The 20,730-nt window shown below is 43.4% G+C and overlaps 7 protein-coding genes across 7 annotated transcripts; 2 read left to right on the plus strand and 5 right to left on the minus strand.

Annotated features, from left to right (window-relative positions):
- Positions 1-2,661: 2,661 nt before the first annotated feature.
- On the minus strand, positions 2,662-4,613 carry MELLADRAFT_66816 (uncharacterized protein; the record flags this gene model as incomplete). Its single annotated transcript, XM_007414867.1, has 8 exons — positions 2,662-3,036; positions 3,138-3,254; positions 3,294-3,398; positions 3,491-3,678; positions 3,726-4,016; positions 4,091-4,189; positions 4,275-4,394; positions 4,583-4,613. The coding sequence occupies 8 exons, from the start codon at positions 4,611-4,613 to the stop codon at positions 2,662-2,664; spliced, it is 1,326 nt and encodes a 441-aa protein (XP_007414929.1).
- A 586-nt stretch (positions 4,614-5,199) lies between these two features.
- MELLADRAFT_66817 (uncharacterized protein) lies at positions 5,200-5,883 on the minus strand (the record flags this gene model as incomplete). The annotated part of the gene is made up of 1 exon (XM_007414866.1): positions 5,200-5,883. The coding sequence occupies one exon, from the start codon at positions 5,881-5,883 to the stop codon at positions 5,200-5,202; it is 684 nt and encodes a 227-aa protein (XP_007414928.1).
- Positions 5,884-6,590: 707 nt separating this feature from the next.
- On the plus strand, positions 6,591-7,092 carry MELLADRAFT_110709 (uncharacterized protein; the record flags this gene model as incomplete). Its single annotated transcript, XM_007414837.1, has 3 exons — positions 6,591-6,597; positions 6,695-6,839; positions 6,912-7,092. The coding sequence occupies 3 exons, from the start codon at positions 6,591-6,593 to the stop codon at positions 7,090-7,092; spliced, it is 333 nt and encodes a 110-aa protein (XP_007414899.1).
- A 270-nt stretch (positions 7,093-7,362) lies between these two features.
- Positions 7,363-8,970, minus strand: MELLADRAFT_91878 (uncharacterized protein; the record flags this gene model as incomplete). The annotated part of the gene is made up of 4 exons (XM_007414865.1): positions 7,363-7,416; positions 7,457-7,584; positions 7,665-7,719; positions 7,795-8,970. The coding sequence occupies 4 exons, from the start codon at positions 8,968-8,970 to the stop codon at positions 7,363-7,365; spliced, it is 1,413 nt and encodes a 470-aa protein (XP_007414927.1).
- A 6,701-nt stretch (positions 8,971-15,671) lies between these two features.
- Positions 15,672-16,653, minus strand: MELLADRAFT_38944 (uncharacterized protein; the record flags this gene model as incomplete). The annotated part of the gene is made up of 4 exons (XM_007414864.1): positions 15,672-15,718; positions 15,852-16,059; positions 16,163-16,493; positions 16,607-16,653. 4 exons carry the CDS (start codon positions 16,651-16,653, stop codon positions 15,672-15,674), a joined length of 633 nt encoding a protein of 210 aa, XP_007414926.1.
- A 553-nt stretch (positions 16,654-17,206) lies between these two features.
- On the plus strand, positions 17,207-17,538 carry MELLADRAFT_91880 (uncharacterized protein; the record flags this gene model as incomplete). Its single annotated transcript, XM_007414838.1, has 3 exons — positions 17,207-17,268; positions 17,350-17,449; positions 17,530-17,538. The coding sequence occupies 3 exons, from the start codon at positions 17,207-17,209 to the stop codon at positions 17,536-17,538; spliced, it is 171 nt and encodes a 56-aa protein (XP_007414900.1).
- Positions 17,539-17,998: 460 nt separating this feature from the next.
- MELLADRAFT_50002 (uncharacterized protein) lies at positions 17,999-19,371 on the minus strand (the record flags this gene model as incomplete). Its single annotated transcript, XM_007414863.1, has 4 exons — positions 17,999-18,541; positions 18,652-18,965; positions 19,038-19,169; positions 19,280-19,371. The coding sequence occupies 4 exons, from the start codon at positions 19,369-19,371 to the stop codon at positions 18,300-18,302; spliced, it is 780 nt and encodes a 259-aa protein (XP_007414925.1).
- Between the last annotated feature and the right edge of the window lie 1,359 nt (positions 19,372-20,730).

The following is a 20,730-nucleotide window of genomic DNA, read 5'->3' on the forward strand; positions in this document are numbered from 1 at the left end:
CAAATTTTGACTGATATGGAGTGACAACCACAATCAAACCCATTTTTCACAAAAATCAGCTGTTATGAGCAAGAAGCAGGTTCCAAATGTTCCACAAAACCCGAGCATCTCAGTGATTTCACAGAATTCCCAATGGCTTGTGTGATTCCCAGTTGTAACTCAATCCAGCAACCCCAATCAGCTGAGCAATAGAATGAAATGCAAGTTCCATTGCAATACCAGCTGTCTTCTGTGAGTCTTGCTGGGTTCTACATGAAGTCATTGCAATATCTTGTGTCACAAATCCATCAGTTCTTTTCCAACCATCAACCTACCAACAAGATTTTTGAGACTGCACTTGTGGTTTTGTAAGGAGTTACATGTAGAATGAATACATGGGTTTAGGATATAGGCAATATAGACAGATGAATTAGATTTCAGATGATCCTCACTATATGAGAGCTACTCACACCGCGGGAATCATTAAGTGTGAAACCAGATTGAGCAAAGTTGCGGTGTCCGGGTCCGCGACTTCCTTCAATCACAGATCTTGTTTGCCATGGGTTTGCCATAGGTTTGCAAGCTTGTCTCGAGCTGCCCTCTACATAGTCATCCACTCAGGCTGTAGTATGGACTAATGGAGGTACCATATGTCTAGACTCTTGTAACATATACATGATAAAGCTCATGACTCATACATGATCTTGAGTGGTCTGAGGATATTGAAAGGAAAAACATGCATAACATGTACTGCAGCTCAGGCGGACAACTCGAGGGCAGCTCGATGCAAGCTAGCAAACCTATAGCAAACCTATGGCAAACAAGATCCGCAATTGAAGAAAGTCGCGGACCCGGACATTGCGACTTTGCTCAATCCGGTTTCACACTTAATGATTCCTGCAGTGTCATGGGATCATTCTGGAGCTAGGTGAGAATTCTCTTTACATCTTTTCTCTTTTACTATTGTTGTTCTTTCTCTTAAAGGTTACAAGTACTGACTCTTTGAGATCAGAGAGCTACTCACGGGATCATTCTGGAGCTAATTTTGTAATAAATTACAGTACTCAAAGCAACTATGTACGCGTACATAGTTGCCGTACATAGTTTTTTTTGGCAGGCGAAATACTTCAAATATACTTCTTTTGTTTTTTTACCCACCAAAAAAAACTATGTACGGCAACTATGTACAAGCAGACGCAAAAAGTTTACGTCACCCCCTGGGCCCGACCAGTTCACTAACCCAAGAGGTGTACTGCAGAATCAAGCTGGTTGGGGCCTGGGGTGACGTAAACTTTTTGTGTCTGCTTGTACACGTACATATGTAGCTTTGAGTACCGTAACACAGAAGTTCCAGCTCTCCATTGAGACCAGCAAGAAAGAACCCAGAACCTCAGTGAAGGACTCTTATAGAGTCCTTACACCCATCAGTGTTTTTAAAAGACGCTCTTGCTTTATGGGTTGAGCTGTGTGTGCCACAAACTATCCACGTATTCACCGGATGACACTTGGCCGCAATGGTAAACCATTCAAATGACTTCATGAAATCTAGCCACAAGGATCTCTTCAAATTTGACATTATCCAAACAATGATCCATAGTCCACAAGATGCCAATCTTCATCCCAAAAACCCATGCAAATCTTTCCATAACAAGCTGGGGTTTTATTTTTCAACACAAAGAACCAAGGATCTAAAACCACCTGTATATTGTATAAGGAACAACATCTGGAGTACATCACTTGAGAAATTTAAGTGATAGTGCCCTATATAACTGAATTATTTCAGCATGGGATTCTAGACTCTAATCAGATCAAATGCACTGGATTGTGCTGCACAGTTCTTCAAGTACTACCACATTGTATTTTTCTGGGAAAAAAATATTGCCTTGAAAAGAATTGCATGCACCTGGGTTTCCACTTAAGGAGATGGGTTGTGGCAACTAACCTTCAAGGGCCTTAGTGCATCTATCTGTTGTGTTGAGTACATATGGACGGAATACAAGGGAAATGCCTCCCTTCTTGGTTTACCAAGAGCCTATTTTCATTGTCCAAATTTTGTGAGTAAAGAAGGGGGGCCCGTAAAGAAGTCATTGATGTTTGAAAGTCGACATTTTGCACATCTCACACGCTGTTCTCTTGAAACATAACCCAAAGGGCAAGATGGATGGCCTGGGTGGACCAAACAGCAGGCCATCATCCCTTTTCATACTTCCACATCACTAATTGCCTCCCTGGAGTGTGCTCCAACACTGCTAAGAATGAATTTTCTGAAGCCGAAGTCCCCTTTAGTGTTGGCCAGTTGTGTCGATACCATTGTTACACACAAGCTAACTTGGTCATTCACAAGGGGTCATGTCAGGCTGTGTGGTTAGAATACTCCTGGACTTGTACTGCCAGATATGCACCCCAACAGTCACAACATGATGGAGAAGGATGCTGAACAACCAGATCATTTATGGAGAAACTGTGGAGTTCTACTGGAGTTTTTGTCAACTCCAATGAAAGAAGGATCCTTGTTTCAAGATATTGATCATATGCTGAAAACCTGATTCATAGTGAAACAGATTGTATCACGATCATCAAGGATCTTTTCGGGCAAGTTGACACATCTTACAAGCAACAGGAAAAAGAGTCACATCCTCCTGGCTACGTTTGATCAGATTTTCAATCAACACCCTTGCTAGTTCAATCACCTAGGTCCATGTATTCATCTTCTTCTTCCTTGCAGGCAGTCTGATTGTTGGGATCAGCCGCTCCATCCATTAATTCGTCAATTCCTCCAAATCGCATCCCTTTCCCATGCCAGCCTCCCTCGACAGCATCTACCCGTACCAGACCACACCCCGTTCCACTCGCCAATATGGTGGCCCGTCTGATTGAGGGGCACCAACTGACACAATGTACCGCCACTATCGGTGGCCAAATGCCCACAGGACTGTTTGTCTGAGCCACTTGACCTGTCCGTGGCTTGCCACCCTTGCGTGACGAGTCCTTGGCTTTATTACTCTTTGGTTTCGCAATGACTTCGTTGACCACCGCGGTACCATCATTCGAACGTGGCTATAAGTTCAAATGAATATCAGCAGGGTAGTCAGTGCTGCGATCATATACGCTTGCCATGGAGGCAAGTCTTGATCGGCGCCTGGAGTGTGTTCACTTACATCCGGTTGGATATTATCCAGCATCCTGAGTTCGCCAGTATTCCTACTGAAATCGAGCTGAAACACTTTCGGCGCCCACATCGTCTGATGTGTCCATGCGCGAGTTAGTTCAAGCGCCTAAAAACCCAAAGGAACGTAAAAGTGATCTGCACTGACCGCACGACTCTTGTACTTCTGCGGTCTGATCATTGATGCTAATCCACAGACACCATCGGCTCCGGCATATGCAATGAAGGAATGTAAGTCCGAAGTTGCGAGTTGCTGTTACAGAACCGTCAGGACGTCCATAATTAGCCAAATACCTTGAAATTCGCAAAGGTGTACAGAAGATCCGGTGAAAAACCTCCACTCACCCATAGTAGTCCTAGCTGAATCAATATTTTCTTGGAGACCCCCAGATCCCTAGGTTTCAGACATATAGCCTTGATACTATAATCGGAATCGGCCAAATGTAGAGAGCCTAGAGTCGGAGAGAAGGCGAGTGAGGTCGTTTCACCTGACGACAAGAGATCCCGCAAATAACTTGAATTCATTACAGGGTCTGCGTAGCAGTAATTTCATTTGCATATCAAATATGAGTGTATCTACCTCTTTCGTGAATTAAAGTTGCTGAACTTGCAATGTCGTCTGTATCAACAAGCTTGAGGCTTCCATCATACCCCGTGGATGCCAAGAAACTGGGGTCTTGGTCTGTATCAGGCTCACCCTTCTGGTTGAGGGGAGGGGTTCGGATCCATTGCAAAGACCTTACGGGTGCAGCGTGTAACGAGATATAATGGGTGGGCCGAATGTTGATTGGTTCAAAAGGTGTGGTGGACACATTCGAGGTCGACGCGACAGACGTCAAGACGTCAAGGACATGCCAGATCACAATGTAACCTAATCAAAATTCGCGGTCCGGAACCATGAAACTTCAAAATCGTAAAGTAATGTGGATATAAACCGAATCTCACCATTGGTGCATCCGCCTGCGATGGCATCATGATTTGCCCATTCCAAAGTCAAGCAGGTGGTATTGGGCAATAGCAATCGAGCACGCGGCTTGAGATTGACTTTTTGTTTGGTGTGATCAGGTATCAGAGGAAGCTCATGATATTGCGAGTGATTTCGGAATTTATGACAAGTCAATGCACTTACGCAATAAGACATCGGGCTCGGATGAAGGGTTTTTCGGGGAATCGCGAAGCAGGCCGGATCTTGCAATGGTGGGATCTGGAGGGGCGTATATACCCACGGAACCATCAACTAACGCAATAGCTAGAAGTCCCAAGCAGGATAAGCTAATCTGTTCGATAAAAGCATGGTGATTAGCTCCTCTGGTGATCGTATGATCCTTTTTCTACTGACTTTTTCCGGGCGCAAACAAAGCAAATAGCGAGGTTTGAAAATTGCGATCAATTCATTGCAAAAGTCGTGATGTGATGTATCGAGTTCATGCAGCGTACGTTTCGACATGACTACCCCGGTCATCGCCATCTTCGTTTGCACCTCCTCGAGGACTCCATCGGACGGCAGTCGCTTCACTTGCCAAGGCCAGCAAAATCCTCAAGCGTGGAATTTGATAGGGTTGCAGGTCTTCTTGCTGGAGACTTGCAGTCGGATTTGATGTATTTATATCGGTTTTCGCGTTTTTGGCTGTATCACGTGTCCATCGACCCGGACGAGCAGGACAGCCCAAGATCTCAGGCTCAATGATCGGTATGCTCCAAATTTGTACGCTTCCTTTAGTAGCCATACCACGCTTGCGCATTTCACTAGGTGGTATCAAACCAGGGTCTTCTGATATGGTTGAGATTGCGAGATAATCGAGATGAGGCCTTCCGTGGGCCCGACTTGTGCCAGGTTGACAATTCTCCTTTTTGCAACAATCTACCCCTGGTAAGAAATCTAAGGACCATACCGGTCCTCCTGCATTAAAGATGATTCCGCGTTTACCTGGTACGAGCTGATCTGCAAGGAAAATAAAGGAATCAGATGCCGCTGAGCAAGACTAGGGCAGAGATATACAAGCTTGGAACCTTGATGAAACAGGCCACAGGGTAATTTTTTTTCCAGACAATCTTTACTTTTGAAGATGCATCACCTTACTTAGAAGAGCTCCAGCAAATAATTCGAACCGAAACTTGTCTTGCTTTGTTTCTTCCTTGTCCTGCACGACGCCCGTCACTTCCAGAGGGCCGGCATACAGATCTAACGATCCTCGACCATTACTTCCAGGGTTATCAATGAGCAAGGAAGGTGCACTGCTGGAGATGACTTTCGGAATGCGCTCGGATCGGTCTTCAGACTTTATAGCTGGAGGGATCTTGAGCTGTTGGGGCAAATACGGCTGAATTTGCCCGGCATCAAGGAGCGAAGTAGAAAGCTCTTGAAAATTCAAGACCAGATCGTCGAACCATCCCCCCCAGCGTGGGTTTTCCGTCCTTTGATCCATGTTCCATTTGCCTTTGTACCAACCCACATCACAGACCAAATCCATCACAGGGCCGTACAATAAGTCCGCTTCCGCAGCTTGCATGCGTGCTCTCGTGATCGGATTTAATCCCACTTGGCCTCGTTCGATCTGCCATCCATCACCTCCGCAGTGCACTGGGTGGACGAATGAAGGCGGCTCCCATAGAGGACCATATGGTCTTAGATGTGCTGGTAGGGAGCGGGATCCCTGCGTGTCGGTATAAAGTCGCGGCAATAGGTGATCGCTTGCAGCGGTAGCATCGACGTCTTCTTCGGAGTGAATTGCGGACATGTACCTTGACGTCTTAGTGAGAGAACTTTGAAATCTTACGGAATTGGGAAAGAGAGGTTAAGAAGGTCAAAAAAATTGAGACGCGGTGAACAGTGTTATGTAAGTCGACACGGGGTCGAGTCGGAATTCTCACCCTGACCCAGCACCAAATTGGACATTCAGCAAAATGGCAAAGGCATCGGGTTTGGCCTAGGCTCGGATCCCACCGGTTTACTCGTGATCTCCCGATCAGCCCATCATAACTGAGCGCAATCGTCAACTCACAATGCCACCCCTTTGTTTCCAAGCTACACTACAGATCAAGAGCTGAACGATACATTTCATTTCAACCCCAATCAGCAGAGTGAAATTTATTTAAAAAAATCTGTTTACAGATACAGTCTTATGTTTAGATTCTCATCCAGGCTTTGTACCAGGTGTTGTGTCACAAATTTTGAAAGTAATGGATCCCACTTCGACAGATACCTATGGATCAATCAAGGGCCCTAGTGAGAATCATGCTGGAAATATTGAGATAGTGCACTACTCCGGGCCACAATTCAATGACTTCATTATTTTGGTTTCAGGACCAAGTATGTGCTTCTATCATCCTGTGAAAATCAATTTGATGCACAATGAGAGCATAAAAATGACTCCAACGGATTGATCATTGAAACCAAAAACTTGTGCACATTGGGGTCCCAATCTGGCCACAGGGCCCCTGCAACATGCCCAGTGAGGTCTTATGTGGAATGGTATCTGCATGAGGGGTGGTTCGATTTTGGGATATTTCATTTCACTGATCTTATTCTCATGCTCCAGTGTCATATAGGTATGCGTGGAGACGTCGTAAAATGTCGCAAAATGATCGAGGGACATAGGAATAATCTTCTAGGAACTTTTCTAGAAGATAAATATTCTAGACAAATTATTGAAAGGATAGGTTACAGATTAGGCAAGGCTCATAAAATAGTTGCGTAAGTGAATTGATCAAGAATATAAAGATACCGAAAGTGGATCAAAGTAAACCTTGACTCAATCAAAACTAGGGTAAAAAGTGATATCATAAGGGCTACTCTCAGCTGGGGTTGGCAAGAACATACCATTGCAACGCTGGATGCAATCCTATCATCACATTGGGTTCCCACCGAGAAAGACAAAATTAAGTTGTTGTTTACTGGTATCGCGACTAGAATTTCAGATTCTGCTAGGTGTTTTTGTGTAGAATGAATATTATTATGAAATGATTATTAATGGTTTGGATATAAAGTTTAAATATGAGGTGTTGTAAAGTTGAAAAAGTAACGAAAATACTCCTGGTATATTGATTATGGAAGTCTGGTTCCAATCAACATGTTTTGTTTTAGACAAAATTTCTCAAAATCCGCGTAATAATGTTCTTGAATTTTAGAGTGTTGCAAAGCAAGGAAACCTTTTTCGCAATAGAATTATGGCCCTTTGTCTTGTACTATTTGGTTGTGAAAGCTGGCGAGCGTGAATCTAGGTCCTATCAGGCGGATCATACTGATGATTTGGTGGAATACATTTTAGTGCCTTGAGAAGATCGAGTACAGGATTTAATGGATTTCTTTACCTTGTCTTTCCAGATCCACTGGTACCCCATCATTTGAACACCTTGTATGCTTGCCATTCGATAATATTTCGCCGCCTGTCTAGAGCTCTTCTCAACACCCTTTCCAGTCTCATAGCAGAAACCCAGCTCTACAGATATCAGATATCCAATCCAAGCATGCTGATTATCAGCATTACATAACAAGTGATTGCGAAAAGGAAAAGCTGACCTAGCTGTGCATCAGGATCCCCCAGCTTCGCCGCTAATGTATAATACTGAACTGCCTATGAGGATTTGAAAGAGTTCATATCATCAGGCAGACTGAAACGCAGCTTTGAGTTGGACTCTAATATGCTTACCAGCTTTTTATCCTTTGGGCACCCCCACCCCATCATAAGACACTGACCAAGTTCGTATAAGGCTAGTAAGAGCTCGGAGATGATTGCTCTACACTCCTTAAGCAACCTTTCGATACTTGTACGGTGTTCTTGGCTTTGTCCAAGATTCACACTTTCGTCGACAGCAAGCAGTAGATCCATGTGCGTCATTTCAGATTTCAGTGCGTTCAGATCGTTGACAAATGTCTCAGCAGACAGTCTGAGCCACCAATAGGCTTTCATAGTATCTACTTCGCAACCCCACCCATGTCGAAGTGACAATGCCCACATCAGCATTCCTAGCCCGCAGCCTCCCGCTTCCGTTGCTGAACGTCGAAAAAGGGATGCGGAGCGCTTAAGATTGTCATCCTCGTGGGCCTTGATACCTAACTGGACATAATGTTGAGCCGAGCTCTTCGCCGAATCATATAACGAATAATTTCCTTTACATGATTTGAACTCCAAAGAGACTTCTTTTTCATCATCCTCCGAGAGGATTTCCAATTGACCTACAGCCGTACTACAACTGGCAGGAGATTCTTGCTCATCTTGAAGTTGATTGATGCATTCATCATTTTGGTGGTGCGATTGACTGGAAGGGGGAAAAGAGAAATACTCCAAATCTGAATCTGAGACTGGAGATCGTGATATATAGCGTGGCATGTCACTCTGGTCATGACTGGTGAGCCTTTCAAGATCCAGACTTTCTGATGGTAAAAAATATATAGATAAACGGCGAGAAGAAGAAGAGGCTGATGTCGGCCTCGAGTTTGTCTTGGACACGGATCTACATGAACAATGGGTCGGTATTCTTATGGAGGAGCTGTTAGACGGCATGTGACTGGATCGATTTTCTAGCGTCTGAGTACCAAGATTGGTGAGAGGGAGTTCATTGGTTGTGGAAGAGATGCGATTATGAGGTGCAGATTTTCGTCTCCGGGATGCAGTGAATGTTTTTTCATTGATTACTGGATCCACTAAAGAGTATTTTGAAGCAGCATCGACCAGATTTCTTGCGACGTATGTTAAAAATTCGTCTTGCGAACCGCCTAGCTTGCTCAAATGTACATCGTGACCGTCCATCTGATTATAATGATCTCCGGTTTGCTTCTCGCTCTGCACAGGGTTTCTTTCATCATTTTTTTTCATCGTCAACATCTTTTTGAGAAGTCTGAAACGCAGATGTTTCCTAGGCGATTTTCTTCCTGTCTCCTGTGCTTGCATTGTTCTCGATATTGTGAGCTTGAAGCCTGGGTAAGAAAACTCTCTACTTGAAACCTCCAAACGCAGACGGAAAGAAGATTGTTGTTGTCAGTGCGAAAGAGACGGGATTTGGCGGGAAGGCTTGATTGACACAGCGAGTTGTGGGAGAGACGTTGCGGGTATGGTATCAATGGATGTTGCAAGTTAGAAAACAGCGGACTGGGGTCAGGCAAAATTATGACTGCGGTGAAGGGTCGCGAATGTGTGCCATGATATGGAGGTTTTCTAGCAACGAAACTTCATGCGTTGCCTTTTAGACTCCCTGGTCCTGACATTCCGTTACTTTCTAGAGCTGCTTGACCAAAATGAGATATATGGCCGGAACGAAGTATATCATCAGTCCAATCCGTGTGTATCCACAGTAGCTGCCTAGTCTACAGGGGTTCGACGTATTGTTTCACATCTACATGCGGAACGTTGGTAATAAACAGGCCAGGTGCGGTCGAGAAGACGTGTTTCATCAAAACAATTCCATTGATTTTGGGCAGCACCCTCAGGCTCACCGGAGTGGTTCGGTGTTATCGGGCCACTTGATGTGGTTCTGAGTGAGCTTGTTATTGCACGTCTCGGGATGAATGGTAAAATCTTTTTGATCTAATGACGAGTTTGATACTTGCACTGAGGCTAACTGGCCCTCGTCCTCGAGCTAGACCTCTTCAAAACTTATACGATGTAGTTATCATACCGCTACGCGTCCAGGCAAATGCTGCAGGTTCAATTTTAAGATTCAAAACATGGCTTATTTGGCTTGACGATAAGTCGACAGAACTGCAGAAGTGATCTGTACTAGGAAGCAAGGGTTGGATTGGTAGAGGACTTAGAGGAGCCCCTATTAATATTATACTGGATTTGAAAGCCATCGAGCTCCAGCGATTGTGAAAAAGGTTTATGTATCATTAGAATCTGGCGCCGATCTTTAGTCTCTTATCACTTGTTTTGGGCCAAGAAACCAGCCTCAATGTATATATCAAGATCTGTCTTTCAATCGAGTTGGTTTGAGGAGGAGTCTCTTGGAAACAAATCATGATGTCGAGCCGCGTTAGCTTAACAAAGCCTGCGCGGCCGCGTCCGCGTGCAGAGACAAACTGATCTAAGTCCTACAAAGTACAATTTGCAGGGCTGCGAGCCGGGATTGGCTGCGACAAACGATTTGATGAGACACATATTGGCACTTTATGACCTTGCTGGCTAGCAAGGACAAAAACCAACCAGAAAAGTTGACATCTGATAAGAATATAAGGAAAAATAGAAAAAAATCCACGTCGAGGGCAGCATTGGTCGCAGAGTTGCAAGCAAAGGTTTGATGTGACATATCTTTTTTGGTGTTGAGGTTGTGACCAGGTTTGAGCTTCATAGGCCACCCTATGAACAAACAAATTGGGTAAAAAATAACAAACTATGAAAAACTCCATATATGATTCATGTATGAGATCAAGAAGAGTCTGACTTACTGGAGATCAAACATTTTCTTATTGGTCTTGCAAGCAGCAAAAGAAACATCAAATTTGTACATGATATAAGTTTGCCTGATCCTGTCAAACAAATCCTTTGATTCTCAAAGGTTGGAATACTCTTTGCTGTGTTCTCAATATCCTGAAGCAATTTCCAACAAAAAAGACTTACATAGTTTGACACACCAAATGAGCTCAATCCAATTAAAGTCACAATGTAATTGAACCAGGAGCTTGGTAATCAACTGATCCACAGACCACCACTTAATGATGGGATCTCTTTCCTCTGGTGTGATGATTAAACCTACATTATGTATGGAATTTGAATATATGTACAGTAGTTTGAAGAATGTTTGTCACAATTGTTTTGCTACGCTAGGGGCCCAATCTTTGTGGTTGAGCATTTTTAATTACATTTGGAAGGTGATCTAGAGATAATCTGAATCAAGCTGAGCCCACACAGCATCAGCTTTGCATACTGCTTGCAGGCTTCTTGCTTCTTTATCTGAACCCAGTTATGCTTTGGCACCACTTTTAATTGAAAAAACTCAACCACCAGGCTTGGGCCCGTGCTCAATGAAAAATTTGTGACAGACATTTTTAAAACTAGTGTAATCATTTTTTGATTTTTTTGCCCAGTCCAACATTTCACACTTTTAGACACTACCCACCATACTTGCTTGGCCCTGTAGGTACAGTTACCTCATGAGTCCTCCCACCAGCAAGGGACTTGGGCACTATCTCAAAATTCTGGGGTGAGATTGTACAGGGCTTTTGCCCAAAATGTTTCATTTCTCTCACCCACAATACCTGCTTATCAACTTGCCATGAGCTGATAACAAAAAAATGTGTGGGCCACCCTTTTAAACTTTGCCACTCTCCATAGCTCAACAGCCCAAGTGGTTTGAAAACCTGATCAATCAAGTATCAGGGGTCCACCTTGAGGCCACACTTGTTGACACATGTTTTCAGATGCTGCACATCAGAAATGTTTTGCTTGAAACAAATATTCACTTCAGCTCAAACAGAATTTTGAGCTCAGGAAGGCGGGCCATCATATGGATTGATCATCCTTTAAACAGGCCACCCATTGTCACCCTGGAGATATTGTGTCAGCTTGGATCTTCTGAGTCCAACACAAACACAATAACAATTGTACAGCTCAAGCAACACATGTGCCCATGTGAGTACCCCAACCTTCACTGAATCTCATTGTGGTTGATGACAATCTTGTATGCCTCATCAAAATTCACATTAAATAAGTGAGACCAGTAATCAATTATCAAGATTACCTACCAAAACTTGCCTGCACCTGTATGGATTCTTGCCTGATGTGATTGTTATAGATTGTTCTTTCCAAGCTCCAACACTTGATTGAATCTCAATTATTTCTTCAAAGGACAACCAAACAAGACAGACTTACAACATCAGTATTTGGTTCCCTCAAGTCTGGTATATTGATACTATAACTTGACAATCATGACACATGATCTTTGGTATGTTGATAGATTTGGTGCTGTTCAACTTCCTTCTTGTGGTTGTCCTTTATTTTTTGCTTTTTATTTTTGTCTTTAGTACAATGTTGGCAAATTACAGGATGTAACAGAAATAGTAAACATGCAACTGTGGAAGATGTGTATATGCAAGGATCATGATGCCAATATACTATACTATACTGCACTATACCATACTGGATTTGAACTATACTTGGTATATCATAGTTCCCAATATACTATAGTATAGCCAAAATATACTGGGTATATTTGTCAGTATAGTACAGTTGCCGCTCAATATCAGCACACATTGAATAAGCATATTTTGCTACAGGACTCAAATTTTGGTGAAACAAAAATGTGGGGGGTTTAAGTTGGACACTTAGCATATAGGCTAAAAGCCTTGCTTTTCTGAAAATATGCTCACAAGGATCTGGTGCGTTTTATAAGCATAACCATGCATATCCAAGCCAGATACACTTACAATGATAGTCAAAAATGTCCAAAACCTTTAGTTTATAAGAATGCATTGTCTTGAATGCAGTTTTTCTTCCCCAAAATAAGCATCAGGTTCACTTTTTCCCCAGACATACTTTTATGCTGATTTTGAAATGATGCATTGCACTTTGTAAGCATCAGAATTGATGCATTCATAATGGTGCTTATAGCAAGTGGTGACTGTATAGGTCCAACTATATTAGTATAGCTCTCAGTATACTAATAGTATAGTTCAGCTATACTATACCTATAGTATAATATACTGGTATAGGATAGTGGCAGCCTTGACCTATGACACTCCCAACCTCATTCACATCCATGTGGTTGGATCCATTTATAGTACGGCTTTAACCTTTGTGGAAGACAAATAGCTTCAGTTGTTATGACCTAGACCCAATCACAGTCTGATCTGGTTTTGCCCTGGCTTTTGCCCCAGTCCAAAATGTGGATGAACTGTGACCGGCTATGTGTGGTACAGATTTTTTCATATTTAGCCAGAATGAGCTGTCCTAGACTGTGACTCATAATTACTACCTAAAGCCATATCCTTAACTCACAAGTACATCCTAAATCAATATCATCAACCCATAATTACAGCCTAGAGCCATACTTTCAACCCATAAAGTATAGTATGAACTCATATGTCCAAAATATAGGGATAAAATATAAAAGTAAAAAACCTTCTGGCCGCATCAACTTGAAAAGTCATTTGTGGCAAAAACCACCCTCAATTATGCCAAACATGACTTTTCAGGACCTACCAACCTCTTGTGGTATGTGGGTAGACTTGGGTTGCCATTTTCAGACTGTAACTTAGATAACTAAGATTCAATCTCTTACTTTCCCAATGAAAGAGAAATAAAATGATGATGATTCATCAGATGATTAATAACTTTGGTTTAATATATGTTTGAGTGTGAGAGCTATAGTGAAGGTAATATTATGTATTAAGAGCTCCTGTTAAAATAATGCACATTAAATTGTACCGAGATTTATGTTGTTTTTGGGTCATACGATTGATCACTAGAGTATGAGACAGCCACTTGACAATAATTGGGATCAAGGAAGAATCCAACAACATAGATTGGATCATTGAATATCTTGGCTTGTGTATGTAACACCTTAAGTCAGTGTGCTCTGTAAGAGTGGAATTAAGGGTGGCTAGATGAATCAACCTTCCAAATTTGATTATAAACTGTACCCATCTCCTTCTAAATATCACCAACCAAAGTATTGGCCCTTTCTGGCCAACTGATCACATCAACAAGTGGTTGAAGCACCATAACCAAAAGAGAATTTGAGGTGAAGTAGTCCCAATTGCTGATAATGATATGTATTGTCTTGCTGATATCTGGAGTCAAAGTTGATTTATCTCTCAGCATCTCCATACACATCTGAGACCCTTGCTAATGATATTCAACAGACAGTTGAAGCTTTGCCCTTGAAAAACACCAGGTCTCACTAAACATCCAAATCCCATGTGCTATGCCCTCTTTACTGGATCAATTAAACTCCTTGGTCCCCAAAAAATGTGAAGCACTGAAGAAATTCACAATTGTCTTATTTCTTCATGAGACTGTTGTGGAACTTAAAGCTGAACAAGAGCTTTAGGGCCCATTTGGCTGGATCCCAAAAACAATTTTTGGTCAGAAGCATCACCAAAGCCAAAAACTGTTTTTGGGTCAAACCCGTTTTTGATTTTCATCAAAAACACTGGTGTTTGCTAACTTTGTTTGATCAAAAACAAACACCATTAGGACCACATAAACACTGCTCTTTGAGCAGTCAGTTGAGGTTTGTATGCCACTTGAGCCTGAGCCCAGCTTTGGTCACTTTTGAGTATTGTGCATGAAGTCAAGGAAAGACAGTGTCCATTATCAGGTGTCACAAAGCTGGAGTGTAACATATGACAGAGAGTTTATCTTGAAAGGCAAGGAATGATTCGTTGTGGAGAAAACAAAAAGGAATATGGCCAGTAATCAGAGCCTTGAGCAAATCTTTGTAAGTATCCAGGTTGGTCACTTTGGTACAAGCCATGAAGCAATGAAATATGCCCTGCATAGAGTGTGCAAAGTTGTGATTTAGCTCAGGGCTCTTTGTGGAAAGGGCTGATGATCCATTGAACTCTGTTGGGTTGACATTGATGGTGGTGTGGTGTTGTTTGTTGGTGTACCGTGTAGGATCACACTTCATTTTGACTTCCTCAAGGGTTGCAAAATCCAAGATTGAGATTGTTTTACAGTCCTGGGTCATGTGGCAATAAAGTTTGGTAGTTTTTCCATCCATCTCTGCATTGTAGTGCTTGTACTTGCCACAATGGCAATCATTCTTACAATCATTGCCTACTTTCAAACCACTCCATTTGGTGGAGCTATCAGGAGGCTCAAACTGGGTGGTAGTTTGAGAATTTTTTGTGAAGGAGCTGTACAGAGCCGGGATGTGAGAAATTAACAGACATGCCCCCATCAAGTCCTGGTTGGTCAAGCAAGCCAAACAGAGCTTGGCAAGTATCATTACTTTAGGTTTCAGATAGAGCAAGTCCAGGGGCGTCAAAAACGTGCCACACCCACCACGGGAATAGTGGTGTGAAATGTCCAAGATCAATGGACAAACATAGCTGTGGAGACTTTAGTAGTGGAGAACTGCATGGTAGCTCATGGTAGGCATAGTGCAAATGGAGCAAAGACGGCAGTGACAGCGGCTCTACATCGGTATGACTTGGCAACGACATGCATGCCGTCTACGGCGGAGAGCATTGTTTGCGACTTGCATGATTGATTGCATCCGGAGCACTTGACTTCAAATGATCGACTCCGATTACAAACAAATTCAAAGAGAGCTAATAAGAGGATGAAGAGGACGCCGGGACGCAATCAAAAGTCCGATGCAAATTTTGTGACGAGTCGATACTCACAGGCCGGCAACAATGCGCCAGCTAGTGAGCAGCTAAGGCATGCGCGGACAAAAACCCCCTTCAAGGAGTAGTCGACCAGAATGACAGTTACGTGATAAGTCGGTAAAATTGACCTAGAAAGACATAGTATGACATTGAGGGCATGATAAAGGCTTGATAAGTGACAAGTTGTAAGCCATAACGAGGGCAGAGGCGGTATAGACGGCAAGATTGGAGCATAGGCACATAAGAGGTAAGTTTTCATGCAGCGTGCTTTTGCTTGTGACTCCTCAATCGTCGCAAGTAGACTATGAACAGAGTGAAGATGATACATGAAGGGTCAAGATGAAAGGACAAAGCAAGAAAATGAAGCGGAGTGATTGTTGAAATGATCAGCCGTTTGCTACATTATGCGGGTGGAACGGAGTTAGAACAGCTTACACTCGAGTTCCTTGCCCTCAAGAATGTAACCATCGCATCGACCACTTTGACCAGGTCGAGATGAAATAGAGGCGTAGAGACGACCAGCTTGGAATTGAGTCTCCAACATTTGATCAATCTTGGCAGTGGCTTTTCGCTGTTCGAGTTTCTTCAAGACAGCCTTGGATTTCTCCTTGGGAGCCTCAGCCTCAGTTCCAGCGGCGGTTGGCTCTTCGACTTTCTATAGGGCGTGGAAACAGCGAATTTTTCAGACAGGCGATCGAAAGGTTGGGTCGGGAATGTGGATCAAAGACTATATGACCAAGGCTTACCTTTCCCTTCTTTGTGACTGGCTGAGCATAATGACCCTCATACCACTGACGGAAAGGAGTAGCATCGATCTGAATGATAGCACCCTTGACCAAGGTGTTTGTTCGGACCAACTCGTTGTTTGTCGAGTTGTAGACGACACCAATGACTCGTGTCTTCTTGGTCACACGTTCAGATCCCCAAGCAAAGTTACCACTCTCAAGTCGAAGAGCACGATGTTTGATGTTACCACCACGGACACGGACTGTGTGAATACGCTTGGCACCGAGTTTGGTCATAGCAGGTTGACGACCGAGTTCGAATTTTCTTTTCTTTCGGTAGTGAGCTCGCTTGCTGTGATCCGCATGATGCAATTGAAAGTGTTGATTTAGGAGAGGATTGAAGTAAGGAAGCACTATCTGAATTAGAAGGGTCCAACGTTGAAATCAAGTTTGCCGAAAACGTACGCTCCACTAGCCGACCGCTTGTGTCGCGAATCCCGGGAAATACTCATCTTGAGGAAGGGACTACGGCAAGAAAGATGATGAGCTCTATGGACGTGACTCTGATCGATGTATGGAGAGGGATGGCATGATATATACTGACTTGTTACAACTTGAGGGGTTTGAGTCTTGACGTCGGCCTTTTTCCTATATCAAGCCTAGAGGCAGGGAGCGGTTGTGGCAGTGAGAGGTTACAGGTTAGCGGTATGTCTCATCAAAAGTTAGGTCTTGTAAACCTAACTCGATTGGCAGTCACCCGGTTCTTCGATTCCCCTCTGTCGGCCCGGGTGGCGAGTTCGAACCTCAGCAAAACATTTCAATCGAGTACGAGTACACAGGAAGCCCTCTTCAGCCTTCCCACAACATCAATCGAGAACATCGTGAGTGCACAAACTGCAATAAGAACTCAAACATTCAAACTGAATCTATCTGGTATCCTATTTGAAAGAATCGTCAAAGTCAACAACTAGACCAAGTAGGCTCATCCTATACTTCAACCCAAGATCAACCTGCCTTTGCTCATTCTTACTTATCTAAATCAGTCTCCACCAAACTCGATACATCATGTCTCACGCCAACGTCTGGAACTCCCGTCCCAAGAAATACGGAAAGGGATCCCGTGGATGGTTCGTCAACTCCTCGCAAGCCCGAACAGACAACAAGCCAGACTGACGTCAATTGAATGTTTATTCCATTGTCGAACACAGCAAAGTCTGCTGCCACGTCGCCGGTCTCATCCGTAAATATGGCTTGAACATCTGCCGTCAGTGCTTCCGAGAGCGCTCCGAGGCCATCGGATTCCACAAGGTAAACAGATACCATACCTTGATCAACTCATGGAAGACGATGCTGATAGTCTCACAATCCTCTCTCTCTATCAACCTCAGCACAACTGATCCAATGTACTTGCGGACATCTTCTCATTTGAATACCATATATATGCGGATGAGACAAAATGTGACATTGCATTACGTACTAATTCAAACTCACTCGATTGTAACCATGCCTCCACTTATGCTGCCATTGATGAACATGCGCCCCCAATTGCGCCTGCCAATACCCTAACTTCAGCTACTTCAATCCCACTTGACATACTAAGCCGTTCCAAAGTTCACATATTTCCCTTCCACAATCCCCGAGCAAACGGGAACTGAGGGACTGGTCCCGTTGTGTGAGAGCCGCACGAAGGCGTATGTGTCCACAACACCCTGTAATCAGCTGTTTGTGCCCTAATCAAGACATTGATTGGCAAGGAGCTTGATGAAAGTTTGGGTACTCTAGCACGCGGAAAGTTTCTAAGACCCATGCGCCCATTCAACGCACTCACAGAGGAATATGGAGCCGGGCAGGCATAGACACCGGGGGACAGATGGTGCTTGCTGGCGATGCAAGCCAATTTTTGTCCGCTTCGAACAGAAGAATAACAAGCCACGCAATATAAGTTCTGCTACACCAGATAGGTGAACAACACACCCGCACCACATCTTCGAGGAAGTTCATCTATCTTTAATCTGACATATCACCTAAGGCTAAGAAAATCATTGACTTGGTCCTACAATCTAACAACAACAACAAACCATCTATACAATGCGGAAAAGAATTAATCAAAATAATAAGTTTGAATATCTAGAAAGAAATTCAAGTTCGAAAACGATGGCTAAGGATGAAGGTGAGCCCAGATAGCCTCTAAGCTTTGGTTGACAAAGTCTTGCATCGTATCAGTCGAGAGCGCATTGAGTTGAGCTTCGAGCATTATCGTGCCATCGCATGCCCAATTTGATCGATCAACTGGTCCATTCGCAACGTCCTTGCCAACAAACATATGTTCGTGTGCAACCAAGTAGGCTGGCCAGACGATTTGATCCCAATACTCCGGCGGATCTACCCAAGTCTCACCCTCTATATCCCGCCACAGGTTATGTATAAGATTGTCAAGAGAAGGGCATGATCAATCAAAAAACTTCTTGCAAATGGAGTGGGAAAGATCGGAAACATATAGGGTGACGAACCAGCTGTGTTATAGCTCATCCTAATGCGCCTGCGTTCTTTCAAGACTGCATAGGATTCTCTCACAAACAGTTTGACGTCATACTGCTTCACAGATTCCTGATCCCAATACAACAAGAAGCCATCAGCAATAACATACCGAATTTTTTCAGATGAAAGCGATGAGAACCGCTGGTGCCAAGTTTCTGTGAAATCTTGAGGGATGGGTATGTCGGGCTGAAGATTAAGATGATCGTGGGAAGCGTGAGATGGGGGAAATTCACCCCCGTGGTTTCGGATGTACTGGAGTGAGGAGCGAAATCGAGGCCAGTCGATCCTAAGCACAACATTCAATTTCAGATATGGTTGATTCCAGCCGGTAATATATTAGTTGTGATAAAAGACTAACGCTCCCTTAGGGTCGTCCCAATCTTTTACGTTGTGGATCGGATGAAGAGGTATCTCCTCCGCCGGTGGTGCAAAATCATCTTGATGAAGAATGATCGAATTAGGTAAGATCCGATGAAGATGTTTGGCTAAACTGTTGTGATGATATTGAAAGCAAGCAAGATGATCGGATCAATAGCTGACTCTCTTGGAATAAGTCCGAAATCAAGTGAGATTCTTGATAAGTTGATGTTGATGACGGACGTAGTCTTTCCACTGCAACTTGGTCCACCGACGGCAATGATCACCACTTTGGGTTGCTCAGATGGCGAGTTCTTGTCGTGAGAATTGCTCATGAAGGCAGGACGAGATGAGAATGTTGAAGGCCAATCGCGATGATGACGCCAGAGTCCAGAAGCTTCATACAGCCGTGGAGTTTGGTTTGACAGGTTTTAAACCTGTTTAAGTACATACCTTAAGCTTAGGTCGATGACTAAAAATTACACGCTGAAAAAATTGACTTTACAAACTCATCCGCCTCATACAACCTCAATCACTTCGGAAGACAACACTCCAAAGAAACCTTTAAGAACCTCCCAGAATTCTGATACGAAGGGTTTGTTCAACGATCTAATTTTGGTACTTCAGCCTTAATCTCCCGTGAGTAATTTGGCCTTTGCTTAATCTCTTTGCTATTGTAGACTCCTGATGCTTACTTCACAATCATAGTAGCGAAATGGCAACTAGAGGAAAGGAAACTCCCTCATATATGGGCGCACCTACACCAAGACCAGAAGAAGTACCGATCTGGAAACAAATCCTCATTCAAGAATTCACCAATCCAGCATCTCGTGAAGCCAACCTACGAGTCTTAACTGGATTTGGAGCCTTTGCAATCGGAATTACTTTTTTGAGATTTGCAGGAGATCTTCTCGTTCCTGGATTTTGAAAGTCCAATCTGTTCATCATACTACATTTGTCTGTCTCCGGTTTTATCCGGCGCAAATTATCAACCAATCAATCAAAATGGAGGGCGCAGTTTCTTTGATATAACAGCTATAGGCTTAATACATTGGGTATCACTCCCTTTAAAATAGGAGTATTTGAAAATTAATTTTCCTCAGCTTTTGTCCTTAATTTGCAACTCGATTCCGAAAGTCGTGTAGAAGAATCGATCCAAAATGTAATCATATGACCTCCAACACTCAGATAGTCTAAGATCAGCAGATGTCAGGAAACCTCCCAGCTGGTATTGAGAAGTGGGATCGGACAAGGCAGATACCCTTCAGCACGAGAATGCTTCTAGGCCTGAGTTACCTTCTTGTTTGCTGAATGAGACCTTATACCATGTTTAGAACCTCTATGTGGTGCATGTGGTGTTGAATTTGGCCTTTCATGAAATTCATTCTTAGCAAAGCAATAACGGGTGTTGTACCCAGACTCGGCGGCCTCCTGGTCTTCTGAGCAATGTCAGAGGTACCTGACATTTCACTAAAGCTTGGTATTGAATTTGTTCTTTGACACCATTTTTTCCTGCACAAGTAATTTATATTGGTGTTCACCCAGACTCGGCAGGCGCCTGCTCTTTTGTTGAAAGTACCTGTCATTCCATCAAAGTTATCATAGAGGAGAAGCTCCACCCTTCCAGCTTAGTTCTGCTACATTGAAGGTCTGTTTGCACAACAGCAACTTAGGAACACAAAACAAAGTTATCT

Source organism: Melampsora larici-populina (genome assembly GCF_000204055.1).
Source record: "Melampsora larici-populina 98AG31 unplaced genomic scaffold MELLAscaffold_46, whole genome shotgun sequence".
Taxonomy (NCBI): Eukaryota; Fungi; Basidiomycota; class Pucciniomycetes; order Pucciniales; family Melampsoraceae; genus Melampsora; species Melampsora laricis-populina.